Here is a 16034-nt window from a genome sequence, read left to right as displayed (position 1 = left end):
TTGATTCAATGTTATAATATAATGACCTAAAAATTACATAACTAATTAGCCATATATTACAATTATGTGAACGTACTCCTCTTATTAGTTATAGTTATAATTACTCTGTACTGACCATCCTTGTCCTTTTTCATGTTTGCTAAGAAAAATGTGTTTAAACATTGAAGATATAAAGGTTACCTACATGGTGGTAGCTTTGAAATTAACATGTTTATAAATTTCCTCCCTTGTCCAATAGCTTATCTATCTACTTTTCTTTTCTGCAGAGTTGGAGTGACATCTCTGGCTCCTTTCTCATCCCTCTCTAACACTTCTGCATTATCTTCTCCTTTTTTCTATCAAAGAGAAAGGAAGAGGGTTTTAGGGGAATGCCGGTTATTTTTTGAGAGGTTTTGAGATTTTGGGTTCCTCCAATTCAAGAACTTGAAAGTACTATTCTGGTAAATCTTAGAGCTCATTTTCTCTTTGTCCCTTGCTTTCTGTTTGTTGTTTGAGTCCTTGAGAATGATATATAGCACTGGAAGTTTAATGTGGGTGAATTTAGGCCTATATATAGTTCAGCTATAGATTGTTTAAACTTCAAACAGATTTCATATATATATTTTTCTGGTTGTGTTTGCTTGTAGATTTTAGTGAACTGAAATGCATATAATATACAGGAAGATTTGAAGTGAGATAGATTGAAAGATGAGAGTGGCAGTGATTGGTTCTGGTATCAGTGGTTTGGTCTCAGCCTATGTTCTTGCAAAAGATGGGGTTGAAGTGGATCTGTATGAGAAAGAAGACTACTTGGGTGGTCATGCCAGGACGGTCACATTTGATGGCGTCGATTTGGACCTTGGTTTCATGGTCTTCAATCGAGTAAGTACCACACATTCATCAGCTAGTTTTGATTATTGCTTATCCGTTTTCAATTTTTTGTTTAGTGTTGGCATTATTTGACTATTCTAAGACTTGTTCTATATGCCTCGAGTTTTATTAATAAAAATGAACCATAAAAACAGTGACCTCATTAGTGTGATCCAAAGCTTCTGAACCAACTTAGTTTGGGGTTCAAGTTCTGGTGTTTGAGCACTTACCAAGTTCAAGATCATCAGTATACTGAGATTAATTTCTCGAATATCTCTTAAATTAAGGAAAAAAACAATGAATAGTAGGAGCAGGGGATGGGCTACCATGCAAGTTAGGGGTAAAAATTGCTTTGTTTTGTTTTGTTGCCTGGCAGATCTGCCTCCACTTTCACTTTTTAATTTTTATTCTTATTTTTAGATTAATGAGTAAGACTAGTCGGATTTCGTTTTCATAATCAAGTACTTACATTCGCCATTTCATTAATAAAATTAAGGTAACATGATTTTTTTTTTTTTATGACTAACATGATTAGTTGGAATTCATGCTTTCACAAACATGAATAATTAAGTACGTCACGTGTAACATAGTTTATAGGAAAGAGTTAGTTGTACATCCTTTTCATGACTCAATCTCTTATATATATATCAGGACCCTTCTAGTGAGGGATCCATTTTTTTGGTCTTTTATAGGGATAGGCATTAGGCCAACTTTTCGATCATATTTTCACATCTTAACCGTTCAGTTTTTAGTTCCTAATGTATAGATTACTTCTGTAAATTTTCAGTCAAATTGGTGATCGTTAAAGCATCCAAAACTGCAATTTACACGAACGGACCGAATCTGTCGAACCGGAACCGTTCGTGTTTATAATGGTAAATTGCAGTTTTGGATGCCTTAACGATCATCAAATTGGCTGAAAATTTGCAGAAGTGATCTATACATTAAGACCTAAAAACTGAACGGTTAAGATGTGAAAATATGATCTAAAAGTTGGTCTAATGTCTATCCCTATAAAAGACCAAAAAAAGAGATCCCTTAGTGGAAGCCCTCTATATATATATATATATATATATATATATATATATATATATATATACATATATATAGACACACACTCCTTTTGCTTTTTAAGACATTAGGTACGGTAATTTCAATAACAAATCGGAGCCTTTTTAACCGTTTAGAGTTCTTAAATTTACAGAAGATGAACATAAGTATAAGCACGTGACTGAAATCTATTTGGTTCAATTGTAATATTCTTCAGAAAAATGATTGAGGTCCCAAACTCGATCTCCAATTTCCATAATCAAACAAGAAAATAAAAACAAGCATGTGAAATGCGTTGCTGGAGTATGGCCCTTTTGCTCTTTAGATTTAAAACATAGGTCGGCTGTCACAGGACATAGGAGACTTTCAGAAAGTGTGATATTATGAGGTCCCCCCGCTCTTCTGCTATAGGCCGATTTGAAACTCCTTGGACTTTTTTTTTTTTTGCAGCTAATAACGCTAGGACCAGTATAGTACCGCAAAATTACTTTTTCTTTACAGTTTTTTTTTTTTTTTTTTTTTTTTTTTTTTTATAAACGATATCACACGGTATCTTCAAATACTTTCTAAGTTTAGAGACTAATCCGTGCACGAAGGGTCATGTCAAAACGCTTCCTCCCCCTGGCCAATAAGAATAGATTGAAATTTAAACTTCAATCAGCGTCGGCGGAATTAGGGGTTTCATACCTGGAGGCTCTTACCAACTCGACCACCTATAGTGGTCTACTGGTTCTATAAGGTGTAGTTTGGCAACTAGGATAGAGTTTTGAGTCACTCTATTATTAATACTTGGGCTGGTCTTTATTTGGCAATTGATAGTTCTGACTCACTCAGTTATTAATACTTGACCGGCCTTCATTTGATAATCGGGATAGTTCTGAGGGATCTAGATCCTCTCTTTGGCATCAATTCATTCTTGGTTGAGACAATCACAACCGTCCACACAAAATTCAAAGGCCAACATCATGACACCTCGGCAAAAGTCATTTAAACCCACTACAAGGGGTAGTTTGGCAACCGGGATAAACTTTTGAGTCACTCTATTATTAATTCTGTAAGGGGTAGTTTGGCAACTGGGACAGAGTTTTAAGTCACTCTATTATTAATTCTGTAAGGGGTAGTTTGGCGACCGGGATAGAGTTTTGAGTCACTCTATTATTATTACTTGGGCCGGTCTTTATTTGGCAATTGAACTCACTCAGTTATTAATACTTGACCGGCCTTCATTTGATAATCGGGATAGTTCTGAGGGATCTATATCCTCTCTTTGGCATCAATTCATTCTTGGTTGAGACAATCACAACCGTCCACACAAAATTCAAAGCCAACATCATGACACCTCGGCAAAAGTCATTTAAACCCACTACAAGGGGTAGTTTGGCAACCGGGATAGACTTTTGAGTCACTCTATTATTAATTTTATAAGGGGTAGTTTGGCAACTGGGACAGAGTTTTAAGTCACTCTATTATTAATTCTGTAAGGGGTAGTTTGGCAACCGGGATAGAGTTTTGAGTCACTCTATTATTATTACTTGGGCCGGTCTTTATTATTTTTTTTTTTTTTAAAGAAATGTGGATTTCATTAAACGCATGCCAAGATGGTCATTACATATCCTTCTGCTGCCTTCAACTAGACAGATCAAGAAGTTGTAGTAGAAGAACTACTGTGATACATAGGAGATAGACCATCTATATTCGAACTAACCGCTCACTTATTTAAGTGAGCCTATAAACTATGGAGATTGTAAGACATAGTATATAGGCCCCTACCACACCTACCTATATTTTATCCTTGCCCTGCAAGTTAGGGCTTAGGGGTTCTGTCGAGCACAAACACTTCCCGAACTTTAGGGAGATTTGACCTAGCAGTAGAGTGAAGTGGGCCCCACAGTAGAGCCCAAGCCCATCACTTTCTTCCTGCATTTTCCTTGTCTGGCCCATAATAGCAATGATGAGCCCATTCCCAAGAAACATAAGCATAGGCCCAATAGTTTGACCTAGCCCAATTGGGTCCAAACTCAATTTCATGAAGGCATTAGCACCGCTGCCACAGTCCCCGGCCTCACCGTCGCAGGAAATCACGCCGCCCATCACACTGCCAAAGACCAGCCTAGCCATCTGATACCACCGGGCAACCATTATCGAAACTGATTTGGACACCTAGATCGAGCAACTGGTCTCCATCAGCTCTACCATCTCGGGCCACTTCGATCGAGCTTCGCCTGACATCACTCCTACCAGCAGCTCCATCCCAACTCGCCCCGGACATCACTCCTACCAGCAGCTGGTCTCCATCAGCTCTACCATCTCAGGCCACTTCGATCGAGCTTCGCCAGACATCACTCCTACCAGCAGCTCCATCCCAACTCTGCCGCCCATTCGAGCCTTATACAACGACGGTATAGCGCCATCATACCAAGACAGATGGAGATCGGGCCGCCACCAATCAGGCCACCACCCAGTAGACCACCACCCCAATTTCAGGTCACCGTGGAGCAGAAAATTGCGGGTCGTTACCATCCATAGAAGGTCTGCTATCGCCGTCCCTATGACCGAAGCCTCAAAAACTTTGCCCCGCCTTTGTGCATCTTCGTTGCCCATCCGCTCCTCGATCGTTCTTGCCCAAACTTCCAGCAGCTGTGGGTCATTGCTGTCAACCCCAATCCGAAAAGAAGGATCAAGAGATCGGGAAAAATAGAGCGGTCCATACCTAAAGCTAGATTCGCCTTCCTTTGTTAAGAGTGGACGGAGTCGTCCTTGAGATTCAACACGGCCGGAACTGCTGTGCTTGGCACCGCCCTAGGGGAACAGTGTTAGGGTGAGCACAAAGAGGAGCGCTCTTAGAGAGAGATTAGGGTTTGCCATTGTAACTTGTGTGTGTGGAGGTGTTATTCACTTGGGCCGGTCTTTATTTGGCAATTGAACTCACTCAGTTATTAATACTTGACCGGCCTTCATTTGATAATCGGGATAGTTCTGAGGGATCTAGATCCTCTCTTTGGCATCAATTCATTCTTGGTTGAGACAATCACAACCGTCCACACAAAATTCAAAGGCCAACATTATGACACCTCGGCAAAAGTCATTTAATCCCACTAATAACACCACCTTCAAGGCAAATGGCATTTGTTCAACACAAAACACTAACCAAAATCATCTCCTTCTAGTCTTTAGTTTTTCTTCTTTCTCATCTCTTCCCTCTCTTACCAGTTTGCTTCTCTGCAACTATATTGGATGACGTTAGGGACCAGTATAGTACCACAAAATTACTTTTTCCCTATAAGGGATCGTTTGGCAACCCGGATAGGTCTGAGTCACTCTATTATTAATACTTGACCAGCCTTCTCTTGAGAAACGAAAAACAATTACTAACACTGGTTAAGGATGCTGAAATTGTGTGCTAGGTAAGATAGTCCCATTTACTTTTGTACTTTGACACCATACACAGCCATACCACTTAATTAGGGCCTCTTATTTAACATAATACCATTTTTTGGCAAATTAACATATATAATACCATTTAGTTCCTTGAAACAAACCTACCGTAGAGTTACTAGAGTCGTCACAGTGGCACAGAGCTAATTTGAATAGGTAGTTTCTAGTATCCATTAATTTTCATTTTGATGATGACAGGACTCTTTTTTTCCCTTATTTCTTGGTCTTCATAACCCAATTAAGCAATGAAACTTGGACTGCAGGTAACATATCCCAACATGATGGAGTTCTTTGAGAGTCTTGGAGTTGAGATGGAGATATCTGACATGTCCTTCTCGGCAAGCTTAGACAAAGGAAAAGGCTGTGAATGGGGTAGTCGAAATGGTCTGTCGAGCTTGTTTGCGCAAAAGAGCAACGTGTTAAATCCATACTTTTGGCAAATGCTTCGAGAAATTACCAAGTTCAAGCACGATGCCATCAGGTAATGGTAATTAATCAAGTAATCCGAATGGTTTCGAACAAAAATGCATGTGTAAAATAGTTTGTTGCAGTGCATCTATGAATGATGCATGTGTGTGGTTTTTTGCTGCAGTTATCTTGAGGTGCATGAGAACAATCCGGACATTGATCGAAATGAAACCTTGGGGAAATTTATCGAGTCCCGTCACTACTCCGAATTATTTCAGAAGGCTTATCTTGTGAGTTATCTGAATAGGAGCTTTTTTGAGTCCTATACAGTTTACTTAGTTACTTGCTTGGTGGCAATAGCAATAAGTCCAATACTGTCATTATCCTACAGGTTCCAATATGTGGTTCAATCTGGTCATGCCCTGCAGAAGGGGTTATGAGCTTCTCAGCCTTCTCCGTTCTTTCGTTTTGTCGCAATCATCATCTACTTCAGGTACATTACTGTTTGTTCGCCTTCAAGCTGAACCAAAAACCTACACATTTGAAATGAAGTATAAGTATATTATATGATTTTTAATATCATTGTGAAAACAAGTATTCATATTCTTGACCTTCGCCTGGTTTCTTCTACAGCTATTTGGCCGCCCACAATGGTTAACTGTCAGATGGCGTTCACGTTGTTATGTGAAGAAGGTACTAATTGTTTTTTTTAGGAACCAGTATTGGTAATATGCATTACGCCTCTTGTGGAGTAACTCCTAAAAACACAGTTTATAAGGTCCTAATCTAAAGTAATTGTTACAATTGTAGGTTAGAGAAGTGCTGGAGAGTAAAGGGTGTCGGATAAGAACAGGTTGTGAGGTGCATAAAGTTTCCACAACCGATGAGGGTGAGTATTTGAAATTGTTGGATAAGACTTCATTTTCCTTTTTTCTTGCTCTAAATGAACAAGTAATAAGCAATTTACTGATTACTCATTTGTATGAGAGTAACAGAATTACAATCTAATTGTACTAATAAAGTTTATATGAACTATACCAGGTTCCACAGTAGTCTCTGGAGATGATTTTGAGGAAATATACAATGGATGCATAATGGCTGTCCACGCCCCCGACGCCGTGAGAATATTAGGAGATCAGGCAACATCAGATGAACTGAGAGTACTTGGTGCCTTCCAATATGTATACAGGTAAACTTTCCTACTTGATTTGGGAAAAATGGTTATGCTCAAGTTGATCTGGCCTTTGGTCGCCCCTACTGCTAATTCAGTCAATCCAGAATCATTTGTTCAACTCTCTGTTGGCAGTGATATTTTCCTCCATCGTGACAAAGATTTAATGCCCCAGAACCCGGCAGCATGGAGTGCATGGAATTTTCTCGGTAGTACTGACAACAAAGTATGTTTGACATACTGGCTCAATGTGCTTCAGGTACATGATGTGCTCAACTTCTGAGAAAATAACCTTCATACTAGGGATCAACGTACATAATGCGACTTGGCAAACAAGACAATTCTCGTTATAATTTTTTCATTTTTAATGTGCAGAACCTTGGTGAAACAAGTCTACCATTTCTTGTGACTCTCAATCCAGATCATACACCAAAACATACCTTGCTTAAGTGGTCAACAAGCCATCCAATCCCATCTGTTGCTGCATCAAAGGCTACACTTGAGCTTCCTCATATTCAAGGAAAGAGAGGAATCTGGTTTTGTGGAGCATACCAGGGTGAGGTTCAAGACTACCTTAATCTTCATTTCTCAGAACAGATACTTCATGTGTTCTTAAAATTTGGATTAGCTTCCATTACTGACTCTAGAACTATTTTCTCTTTTTCCAGGTTATGGCTTCCATGAGGATGGATTAAAGGTATGCAGCAATTCAGTAGTGGTTCATTGTTGTATAGCTGCTTCAAATTTAGGAGTTCAGATTGATAGTGAGGTGTACTATATTGCAGGCTGGAATGGCTGTAGCACATGGTATTCTTGGAAACAGTTGTGCCCTCTTGAGCAACCCGAAACACATGGTTCCATCATTGACAGAAACTGGGGCACGCCTTTTTGTAACTAGATTTATAAGACATTATATCTCTACTGGATGTTTAATGTGAGTAATACTTACGTTCTTAATTAAACATGCATCTGGTTCATACGATTCTCCTATTTAATTGCTTCCTAGGACAGCACACTATTCTGCATTTTCACTACCAGTGTTTTTGTAAAGCTCAAGTTGAATCATATAACTAAAATATTATGCCTCGTCTTCTTGTAGATTATTAGAAGAAGGGGGCACAATGTTCACCTTTGAAGGAACAAGAAAAGGGTGTTCTTTAAAATGTGTTCTTAAAGTTCATAATCCTCAGTTTTACTGGAAGGTATGCGTTCTTAGTATGAATTTAAAAAATTTCAATTGATTAGTTTCTAGATATTATTCGAGTGAAAAGGAAGGAAAGTGTTTGTACTCAAGAACAAGCAGAGTATATGGAAGTGTAGGATCATATCATTGTAAAAAAAAAAAAATATATATATATATATATATATGAACTCCTCACTTTCACTGATAAGCAGATAAATTATTTGTCAGGTAATGACACAGGCTGATCTAGGCCTTGCAGATGCATATATCAACGGAGATTTCTCTTTTGTTGACAAAGACAGAGGCCTTCTAAATCTTTTCATGGTAATAAAATCTCACTTTCCAGTGCAAAACCATTGCTTATTCCTTTACTCCCTCAAGATGTTGATAGAATCTTTTTCTAATTCATTTTCCAGATTCTCATTGCCAACAGAGATAACGATTCTTCCGACTCAAAATTGATTAAGAAAAGGTGTGATGTGAATTGGTTGCTAGCTTAAATTTGAACTATTAAAATAGCTAGTAGTCATTGAGATCTCATTACATTAGGACTTACCATTGTTGTTGCTGTAGGGGATGGTGGACTCCAATGTTGTTCACAGCTAGTATAGCCTCAGCAAAATATTTCTTTCAGCATGTTTCGAGGCAAAATACTCTAACACAGGCTCGGAGGAACATCTCTCGTCATTATGACCTGGTATACAACTTATCTGGAAACAATGAGTTCAATATATAAAAAGATTTGGTTTGAAGTTATTCATGGTTTTTTGTACTCAATCCAACATACTATCAAGCACGCAGAACCTGACATTCGTTTTTATCTGTTCATTCTAGAGTAATGAACTATTTTCGCTGTTCTTGGACGAAACAATGACGTATTCCAGTGCTATATTTAAGGTTACAGTCTCTATCCTCCAATATGATTACAGTTAACAGTGGTTAAAGGGAAGTACATTATAGTTTAGCTAATATTCTTCTTTCTATGTTGAGTAATAAAGACAGAAGATGAGGAGCTGAAGATTGCACAGCTAAGGAAAATATCTATTCTCATTGAAAAGGTGAGTGACTTGAAGAATTATGTCAAGCTTTCAATATATGTTTTGTTGTGCTATTTCAAATTGGTTTTCTAATTTTTATTCTTTCTTTCATTCAATTGAGCTAGGCTAAAATTAGTAAGAACCATGAAGTTCTAGAGATTGGCTGCGGTTGGGGAAGCTTGGCTATCGAAGTTGTCAAACAAACGGGTTGTAGATACACTGGCATCACTTTATCTGAGGAACAACTTAAGTTTGCGCAAGAGAAAGTGAAAGATGCTGGCCTTCAGGTATCAAGCTTAACAAACTGTATGAGATTAACTAAACAAAATCGATTCATATATTAATTTCAATTGAATTGCTAACAGGACCGGATCAGATTTCTTCTATGTGACTACCGCCAAATGCCTTCTAACTACAAATGTGACAGAATTATATCATGGTGAGTATTTTTCTCACCAGATCATGTCCATGAAAGTTTTGGCAAACATACCTTAATCTGTGGTCATACTTTTCAGCGAGATGCTAGAGGCTGTTGGCCACGAATTTATGAATGATTTCTTTGCTTCCTGTGAATCTGTGCTAGCAGAAAATGGACTTCTTGTTCTGCAGGTAACATCTAAAATACTAGAATTAGCCAATTATAGTTGTGTCATGCATGTCAATTGCTAAAAAGTTTAAGTTTCTTTAGTTCATATCAATACCGGATGAACGTTATAATGAGTACAGACGAAGTTCAGACTTCATAAAGGAGTACATTTTCCCTGGTGGTTGTCTACCTTCATTGAGTAGAGTAACATCTGCCATGGTTGGTTCTTCCAGGCTCTGGTATGATCTGTTATCATGAGACTAAAATTTAGAGTTAGTCTTTACTATTGCTATACCGTTTTTCATTTATGAACCATGCGAATTTCATTAACTACTGCAGTGTGGAGCACTTGGAAAATATCGGAATTCATTACTACCAAACACTGAGATATTGGAGAAAAAATTTCTTGGAGAGACAAAGGTGAGAAATAATCATGTAAAACTCTTTATATACATGCATCTATAGCAAATGTACACAACTGGATCTAGCTAAGATGACTTGTGTGTTCATAGTGAAATACTAGCTCTTGGATTCAACGAGAAATTTATTCGGACATGGGAATACTATTTTGATTATTGTGCTGCTGGTTTCAAGACACATACGCTTGGAAACTACCAGGTAAAATTCTCAACCAAGCACACTCACTGCAAGCTCCCGTTTTCATTAGATAAGAAGTAATAATCATCTAGTTTATACCCTATTTTCTGCAACTGTCAAAAAGTTGAATGACACATATTTGGCTGTGATGTAGATTGTGTTTTCACGTCCTGGGAATGTTCCAGCATTCAGCAACCCCTACAAAGGCTTCCCTTCTGCACATTGAATGTTATTTTCCTTCGAATATTTCTGTTTATTTAGGAAATCTATCCCTCTTTAATTCTTGGTCGTTGTAAAAGGATCCGACCTTCATTCTTTGCTAAGTGGGACTGGTCTTGGTGTCAAAATATTGTTCTGCAATGAACATAGCTTCCCATAAAGACCTGCTGTGTTCTTCACCTACTATTGTGACGCATATTTCAGCACATTGTGACTGCATGCCGTAGATAAGCATGCTGTCGAATTTCCAATCATTTTGACCAACACACGCTAAACTAACCTTTACTCTCCCCCGTGCTTAAAATTTAGCATGTTATCACAAAATTCTGATTTGTTCAGTCAAACTGCCAGAACATGTAATTCATAGCAATAACATCTCATCCTACCCAACTCCAATGAAGAGAAATCCTTCACATAATTCCCAAAACAAATATTTGAATTCAGTTCTAAGATCCACCAAATCAGGTGTCAAGTATAAAGGGGAAAGCCTGAACCCTATTTTATTTGCTGCTTGTCGTCCTCGACGGAACTCTTGCACAAGATGCTGCAAGAAATCGGGAACACAAATAGCTCCCCGAGGACTAAATCTCATATTCCTATGGTTCGAGATTGCACAATACCTATTTTCTGGTGTGTTTGATATCATGACAAAAGAAACAAATAGAATAAAATCTAACAAAAGATTTGAAGGACCAGCAGTTACCATCAAGTTTTTGTTTCAATTCTGCTACTAAGTTAATATGGAAAACTCACTACAACACAGCAGCATGCTTAATTTTGCTCAGCAATGCTAATTTATAATGGAACTTCATTCTTTAGTTGGGTTAACTTTAGAAGAACACAGCTGGGTAGAAACACAAGACAGCAGAGTACGCTTAAAAAAAGTGGAAAGAACCAAGGAGAGTCCCCACACTCCCACAGTATCGGTGTCTTCTCATTTTCACTTGAAAATTACCCTGTAGTTCAATCAAAACACAAAACGCGCCAGCATGGAACACAGGGTAAGATAAGGTAAGACCAGAGGGGAGGAAATGAGATATAAGGGAAGCTACACTAAACAGGCTAGGAAGAAATAAGTAATATTTCTTATTGAAAGATCTGCATAAGAAACAGTACCCTACATTCTAAGATTTTGGACACTAAATATAGAAAAATGTAATGTTAGTTCTTCCACTTCATTCTAAAGTTCTATATATATCTACTCTAACAGAATCCTTTTCTGCTTCTCTAAATTCCAGAACAGTAAGCCATGTTCTGCTGCTACGAATCAAAACACAGCCTTACACAATCAATTTTAAAGTGAAACTGGCTTAACTGCTCAAGTCAACATACCGTAGGCTGCTCATCTCACATTCTGTCATGCAACAACAAACCAGGGTGAAGTTTAGGATATGAATGACGTGAGGTTGGAAGATTCTGCAAAATAGTGTTGGCAGGGCTTGGCTGGAGAATGACATATTTTCAACTGAACAAACTTCCCAAAATCCCAATCCATGCTGAACACGCCCCCAATCAACATGGCCGACTATGAAGCTGGTGTTCAGCCATGATGGACACTTCACTTTACAACTTGTGCACCTCTCCTCCTGTACAACACAAGGGCAAATACAGGGGGAAAATGATTATCCGATCGTCAAAGTGTCAACTACCACTACGATTATCGCTACCCATAACGAAGTGACCATCCCATGGCTCCAGTGCTATCAGAAATAACCTTCACTACATCTTTGTATTCCTACTTGTCACATCAAATCAAGATCCTAATCACTAGAACTCCTACAGCATCTAATTAACTGAAAATTCAACAGAATATAAAGCAATAATAGATGTCAAGTAACAAAATACTCAACTGCGATAAAACCAACAAAAATAAGGTTATATAAGCTACTTTAGCTTTAACACTATGACCAAAGAGGTAAATGCCACTAGCAGAAAGTAGACAATAATAAGCACGCCAAATTTAACACCACTCAGAAGCAAAAAGTAAATAGGAGGAGCATCTAGTACGCACTAAAATACTACTTATTATAGACTACCAAAATAGATACTGCAAACTACTAGGATTTAAGCAATCCAACCAGTCCCAAAGCATTCGTCCAACTTGAGCTGTTCCTGCTGCTGCCGCTGGTCATAAGAGACCATTACTGCTCATGTTTCAAGAGATACAAGACATTTCAATTGAACAGCCAACCATCAAAATTACTGCTGCTGGGCTTGTCGTGCCTGAGCACTGCTATACCCTCCATAGCCAACTTGCCCACTGTGAGCGCCATTAGCCTGACCACCATAATTTCCAGAAGCTTGTGATGGATCAGCTCTCCAACCAGAATTTCCATAACCTGCATTTCCATTCGAGTCGCCATAGCCACTTCCGATGTATCCACCACCACTACCTTGCTCCCCACCTGGACCACCAACGTTGTTATTTGGGACACTCCCAGAACGCCCTCCAACTGCACCATACGCAGATGGATTTCCATAGGATGCATCACCTCCACTGTACCCACCATAACCATAACCTTGAGCTCCATACCCAGCCGCTGCACTAGGAGATTGACCAGCAGGCGCAGATCCAGGACCACCACTTCCTGTAGCTGCACTGCCACTTTGAACACCCCAAGGAGCAGTATTCCCGTAGCCCATACCACCATATCCTGAGGGGGCTTGGGAGCTCCATGAACTTCTAGGAGCACCTGGTGGACCACCACCATAACCAGCATTTGGGGCACTGGGGTTTCCATAGGCAGCAGCAGCTGGACCACCATATCCAGTATTGGTACCACCATAACCTCCGTAGCCACCATAACCAATACCATTACTAGAAGGAGCATACCCATAACTGGGTGCACTATACCCAGAAGAACCATAAGGAGGAAAACCACCTCCAGTGCTCTGAGATTGCATGTACCTGTTGGAGTCCATTCGACCATCATATGCATTTGGGTTGCCACCAGATGCCCCATAGCCTTGGTAACCACCACCAGATGCACCACCACCGCCCTGACCACCCCCCAAGGAACGGCCACCCCCACCAGGATTGGCATCTTTTGGAAGAGCCCTCTTTACTTCCACTTGCTTACCACTTAAATCATGAAATGTCTTGTGCAAAACCCTATCAACTGCATCTTCAGTGTCAAATGAAATAAATCCAAATCCACGAGGTCGTCCAGTATTTTGGTCATACATTACAACTACATCTGTTACATGGCCATAAGCTTCAAAATATTCACGGAATTCTTCTTCAGTTAGAGTGGGAGGCAGCCCACCAACAAATATCTTCTTGGTCCTAACATTTCCACCGCTTCCTGCATTTCTACCAGGATTAGGATTTCCTGATCTAACAGAAGTTTGCTGCTCCTCTCTTGAGAGGGCCCTCTTAGCCTCAACCTGAAATATAAAACCAGATGTTACACACCAGAACTAAGGAAATATTCGTATGTGGAGATAACATATGCGCAAAGCCAGCTCAATTTTAACTTAACGAATGAAAACCTTCAATATATAATCAAAAAAAGCTTCATAAAAAAAGTGACACGATCACATAAGGATGCATATTTTCAATATAATGTCTAACTGACGCAGTAGCACCAACATGGTTAGAAAAGAAATATCTTTTTTCAGCAGTCTCCCCATCAAAGAGCTAATATCAAGAGTTATAGTCCCATATATTCTGGTCTTACAAACATTCGATCACACTCAAGTTACTAGAAGTCCTCTACAATCCAAAATCTACTCTACAAAGTTCCTCCCACCTAAAACCTAAGCGTAAAGATCACCTCCCTTGCGATACCCTACATCAACCTCCCTTCTGTCTCATGAATTCTACCCTCCCAAGTTCTTAGTACTAAACTCTACAACTCACCACAGCTCAACATCAATCAAGACACTTCTGGGTTAATTACTATGACCATCTTCGGCTTCAAAAATAAACCTGGAAACCTGAATCATAATCTCTTGAACTACTCGATCACTCTAAATCCTGAACATATTCATATAAAACCAAAAAAAACCACCAAGTACTCATCCAAAATGAATCAGAAGCAAAAAAGAATCGAACTTTGTGCAAAAAAAAAAGAAAGAAAGAAAGAGAGTTGGGATTGGCGTACCGTCCTGCCATCGATGGTGTGCTTTTCCTGAAGAACCCTATCAAGAACAGCAGGATCCACAAAGACGACGAACCCAAAACCTCTGGGTCTTTGAGTGATCTTGTCTCTCATAACCACCGTCTGCAAAACGTCGCCGTAATTGCTGAAGTACTCCTTCAGCTTATCCTCCGACGTCTCCCACGAAATCCCGCCGATGAAAAGCTTGCCCTGATCCGAATCCATCTTCCCTCTCAAACCTTCTCAACCCTCTTCAAAGATTCGATCTTTACTCAATTTGGCTTCTGGGTCTTGCGATTTGGGGAAGAACCAGGGCAGGGTTTGTGGCCGACTAGAGAGAGAGAGAGAGAAGAGAGAGATTGGGGGGGGGGGGGGTCTCTCGGGTACGAATATGTGTTAGGCCTTTGGGTTTTCGGGGGTGGAAGTACTGAGTTTGGACGGATGAGATTTGCTGGATTGGTTGGTCGGGAAGGGATTGTGATGTAAGTGGTGGGGGATGGACGGCTAGGATTTGGTGTGAGTCGTCAGGAGTGAGTCAGTGGGCTAAGTACGTACGAAGTCTTCTTATTTTACTTCTGTGTTTGGCACGTGAGTGGCACAGATGATGATGAGCTTTTAGTTTCACTACCTGCCAAAAATAGTACCAATTTCCTTAAACTATGTTGATCTTTAACTTTAATTAAAGAAAGAATAGTGAGTTTAAAGAGCATCTTCAATGTGACGTCACAAGTAAATGGGATAAGTGGGTAAGTTCACATCTTTGGAGACTTTTCACTTGTAGAGGATGGTTGTTTTAAGTTGAAAAGAAGAAAATACAATGAATTTGAAGTAGTATAATTAGTAACTTTTTGATGTAACCCTATCAGTATATTTGTATATGATAACTTTTTAGGGACACACTTTATTGAGTCATTAATAGAATGAAAACATTCACTTATTCAACTTTACATGACTCAAACAAATTAATGTAATAAATTAGTGTGCAAAAGTACTAATCAACTAAATAAAGTTTGTCTTGAACATAACATCAAAAAGTCAAAAAAAAAAAAAAAAAAAAAAAAAACTAAAATAAGTTTGTCTTGACGATATGGTATTAGTTCAGTGGTTATAGTATCCATTACCTAAGATTAATGTCCTGAGTTCGAGTTACCATGAGGGTAGGAGTGAAATCATTTGATACTCTTATAAAAAAATAAAAAAAATAAAAAATAAAACATCAAAAAGTCAAGGGATGCAACCTATTTGAGGATACAACTCAACCGAGACCTAATTCACAGAGAGAAGGGAAATTGGGATAGAGCACAAAGGACCAAGCCTAAGAGCCCAACACTTGAAGACGAGACCAGCTTAAAATGACCATCAATGGAAGAACCCATAAGAGTGAATCTGCCTAATT

General features: G+C 39.1%; 2 protein-coding genes across 7 annotated transcripts; one reads left to right on the top strand and one right to left on the bottom strand.

The window, feature by feature from the left end:
- The first annotated feature begins 78 nt into the window (after window positions 1–78).
- Window positions 79–10718, top strand: LOC133710577 (uncharacterized). Of its 4 annotated transcripts, XM_062136683.1 has the most exons (26): window positions 79–175; window positions 267–440; window positions 660–861; window positions 5598–5815; window positions 5927–6032; window positions 6134–6235; window positions 6376–6435; window positions 6553–6631; window positions 6784–6931; window positions 7049–7172; window positions 7289–7469; window positions 7582–7610; window positions 7699–7847; window positions 8013–8115; window positions 8325–8420; window positions 8513–8568; window positions 8670–8793; window positions 8931–8993; window positions 9095–9154; window positions 9259–9420; window positions 9499–9572; window positions 9649–9742; window positions 9822–9958; window positions 10059–10139; window positions 10232–10337; window positions 10471–10718. In XM_062136683.1, the coding sequence occupies exons 3-26, from the start codon at window positions 688–690 to the stop codon at window positions 10540–10542; spliced, it is 2598 nt and encodes an 865-aa protein (XP_061992667.1). In that variant the 5' UTR covers window positions 79–175; window positions 267–440; window positions 660–687; the 3' UTR covers window positions 10543–10718. The 4 variants fall into 4 exon arrangements, 3 of the variants coding, with proteins under 3 accessions (XP_061992667.1, XP_061992665.1, XP_061992668.1); XM_062136681.1 differs by lacking the exon at window positions 79–175 and having other exon boundaries at window positions 194–440; XM_062136684.1 differs by lacking the exon at window positions 79–175 and having other exon boundaries at window positions 194–440; window positions 627–861.
- Window positions 10719–11326: 608 nt separating this feature from the next.
- On the bottom strand, window positions 11327–15023 carry LOC133710578 (heterogeneous nuclear ribonucleoprotein 1-like). 3 transcript variants are annotated; one of them, XR_009846748.1, is made up of 4 exons: window positions 14642–15023; window positions 12614–13922; window positions 11868–12121; window positions 11327–11491 (listed from the first exon to the last, which is right to left on the bottom strand). XR_009846748.1 is itself a non-coding variant. In XM_062136685.1 (2 exons), exons 1-2 carry the CDS (start codon window positions 14861–14863, stop codon window positions 12735–12737), a joined length of 1410 nt encoding a protein of 469 aa, XP_061992669.1. In that variant the 5' UTR covers window positions 14864–15023; the 3' UTR covers window positions 12370–12734. The 3 variants fall into 3 exon arrangements, 1 of the variants encoding a protein (XP_061992669.1); XR_009846746.1 differs by lacking the exon at window positions 11327–11491 and having other exon boundaries at window positions 11596–12121; XM_062136685.1 differs by lacking the exons at window positions 11327–11491; window positions 11868–12121 and having other exon boundaries at window positions 12370–13922.
- Window positions 15024–16034: the final 1011 nt, after the last annotated feature.

Source organism: Rosa rugosa, chromosome 5 (assembly GCF_958449725.1).
Source record: "Rosa rugosa chromosome 5, drRosRugo1.1, whole genome shotgun sequence".
NCBI classification, from domain to species: Eukaryota; Viridiplantae; Streptophyta; class Magnoliopsida; order Rosales; family Rosaceae; genus Rosa; species Rosa rugosa.
This window is presented reverse-complemented; position numbering and strand designations above follow the sequence as displayed.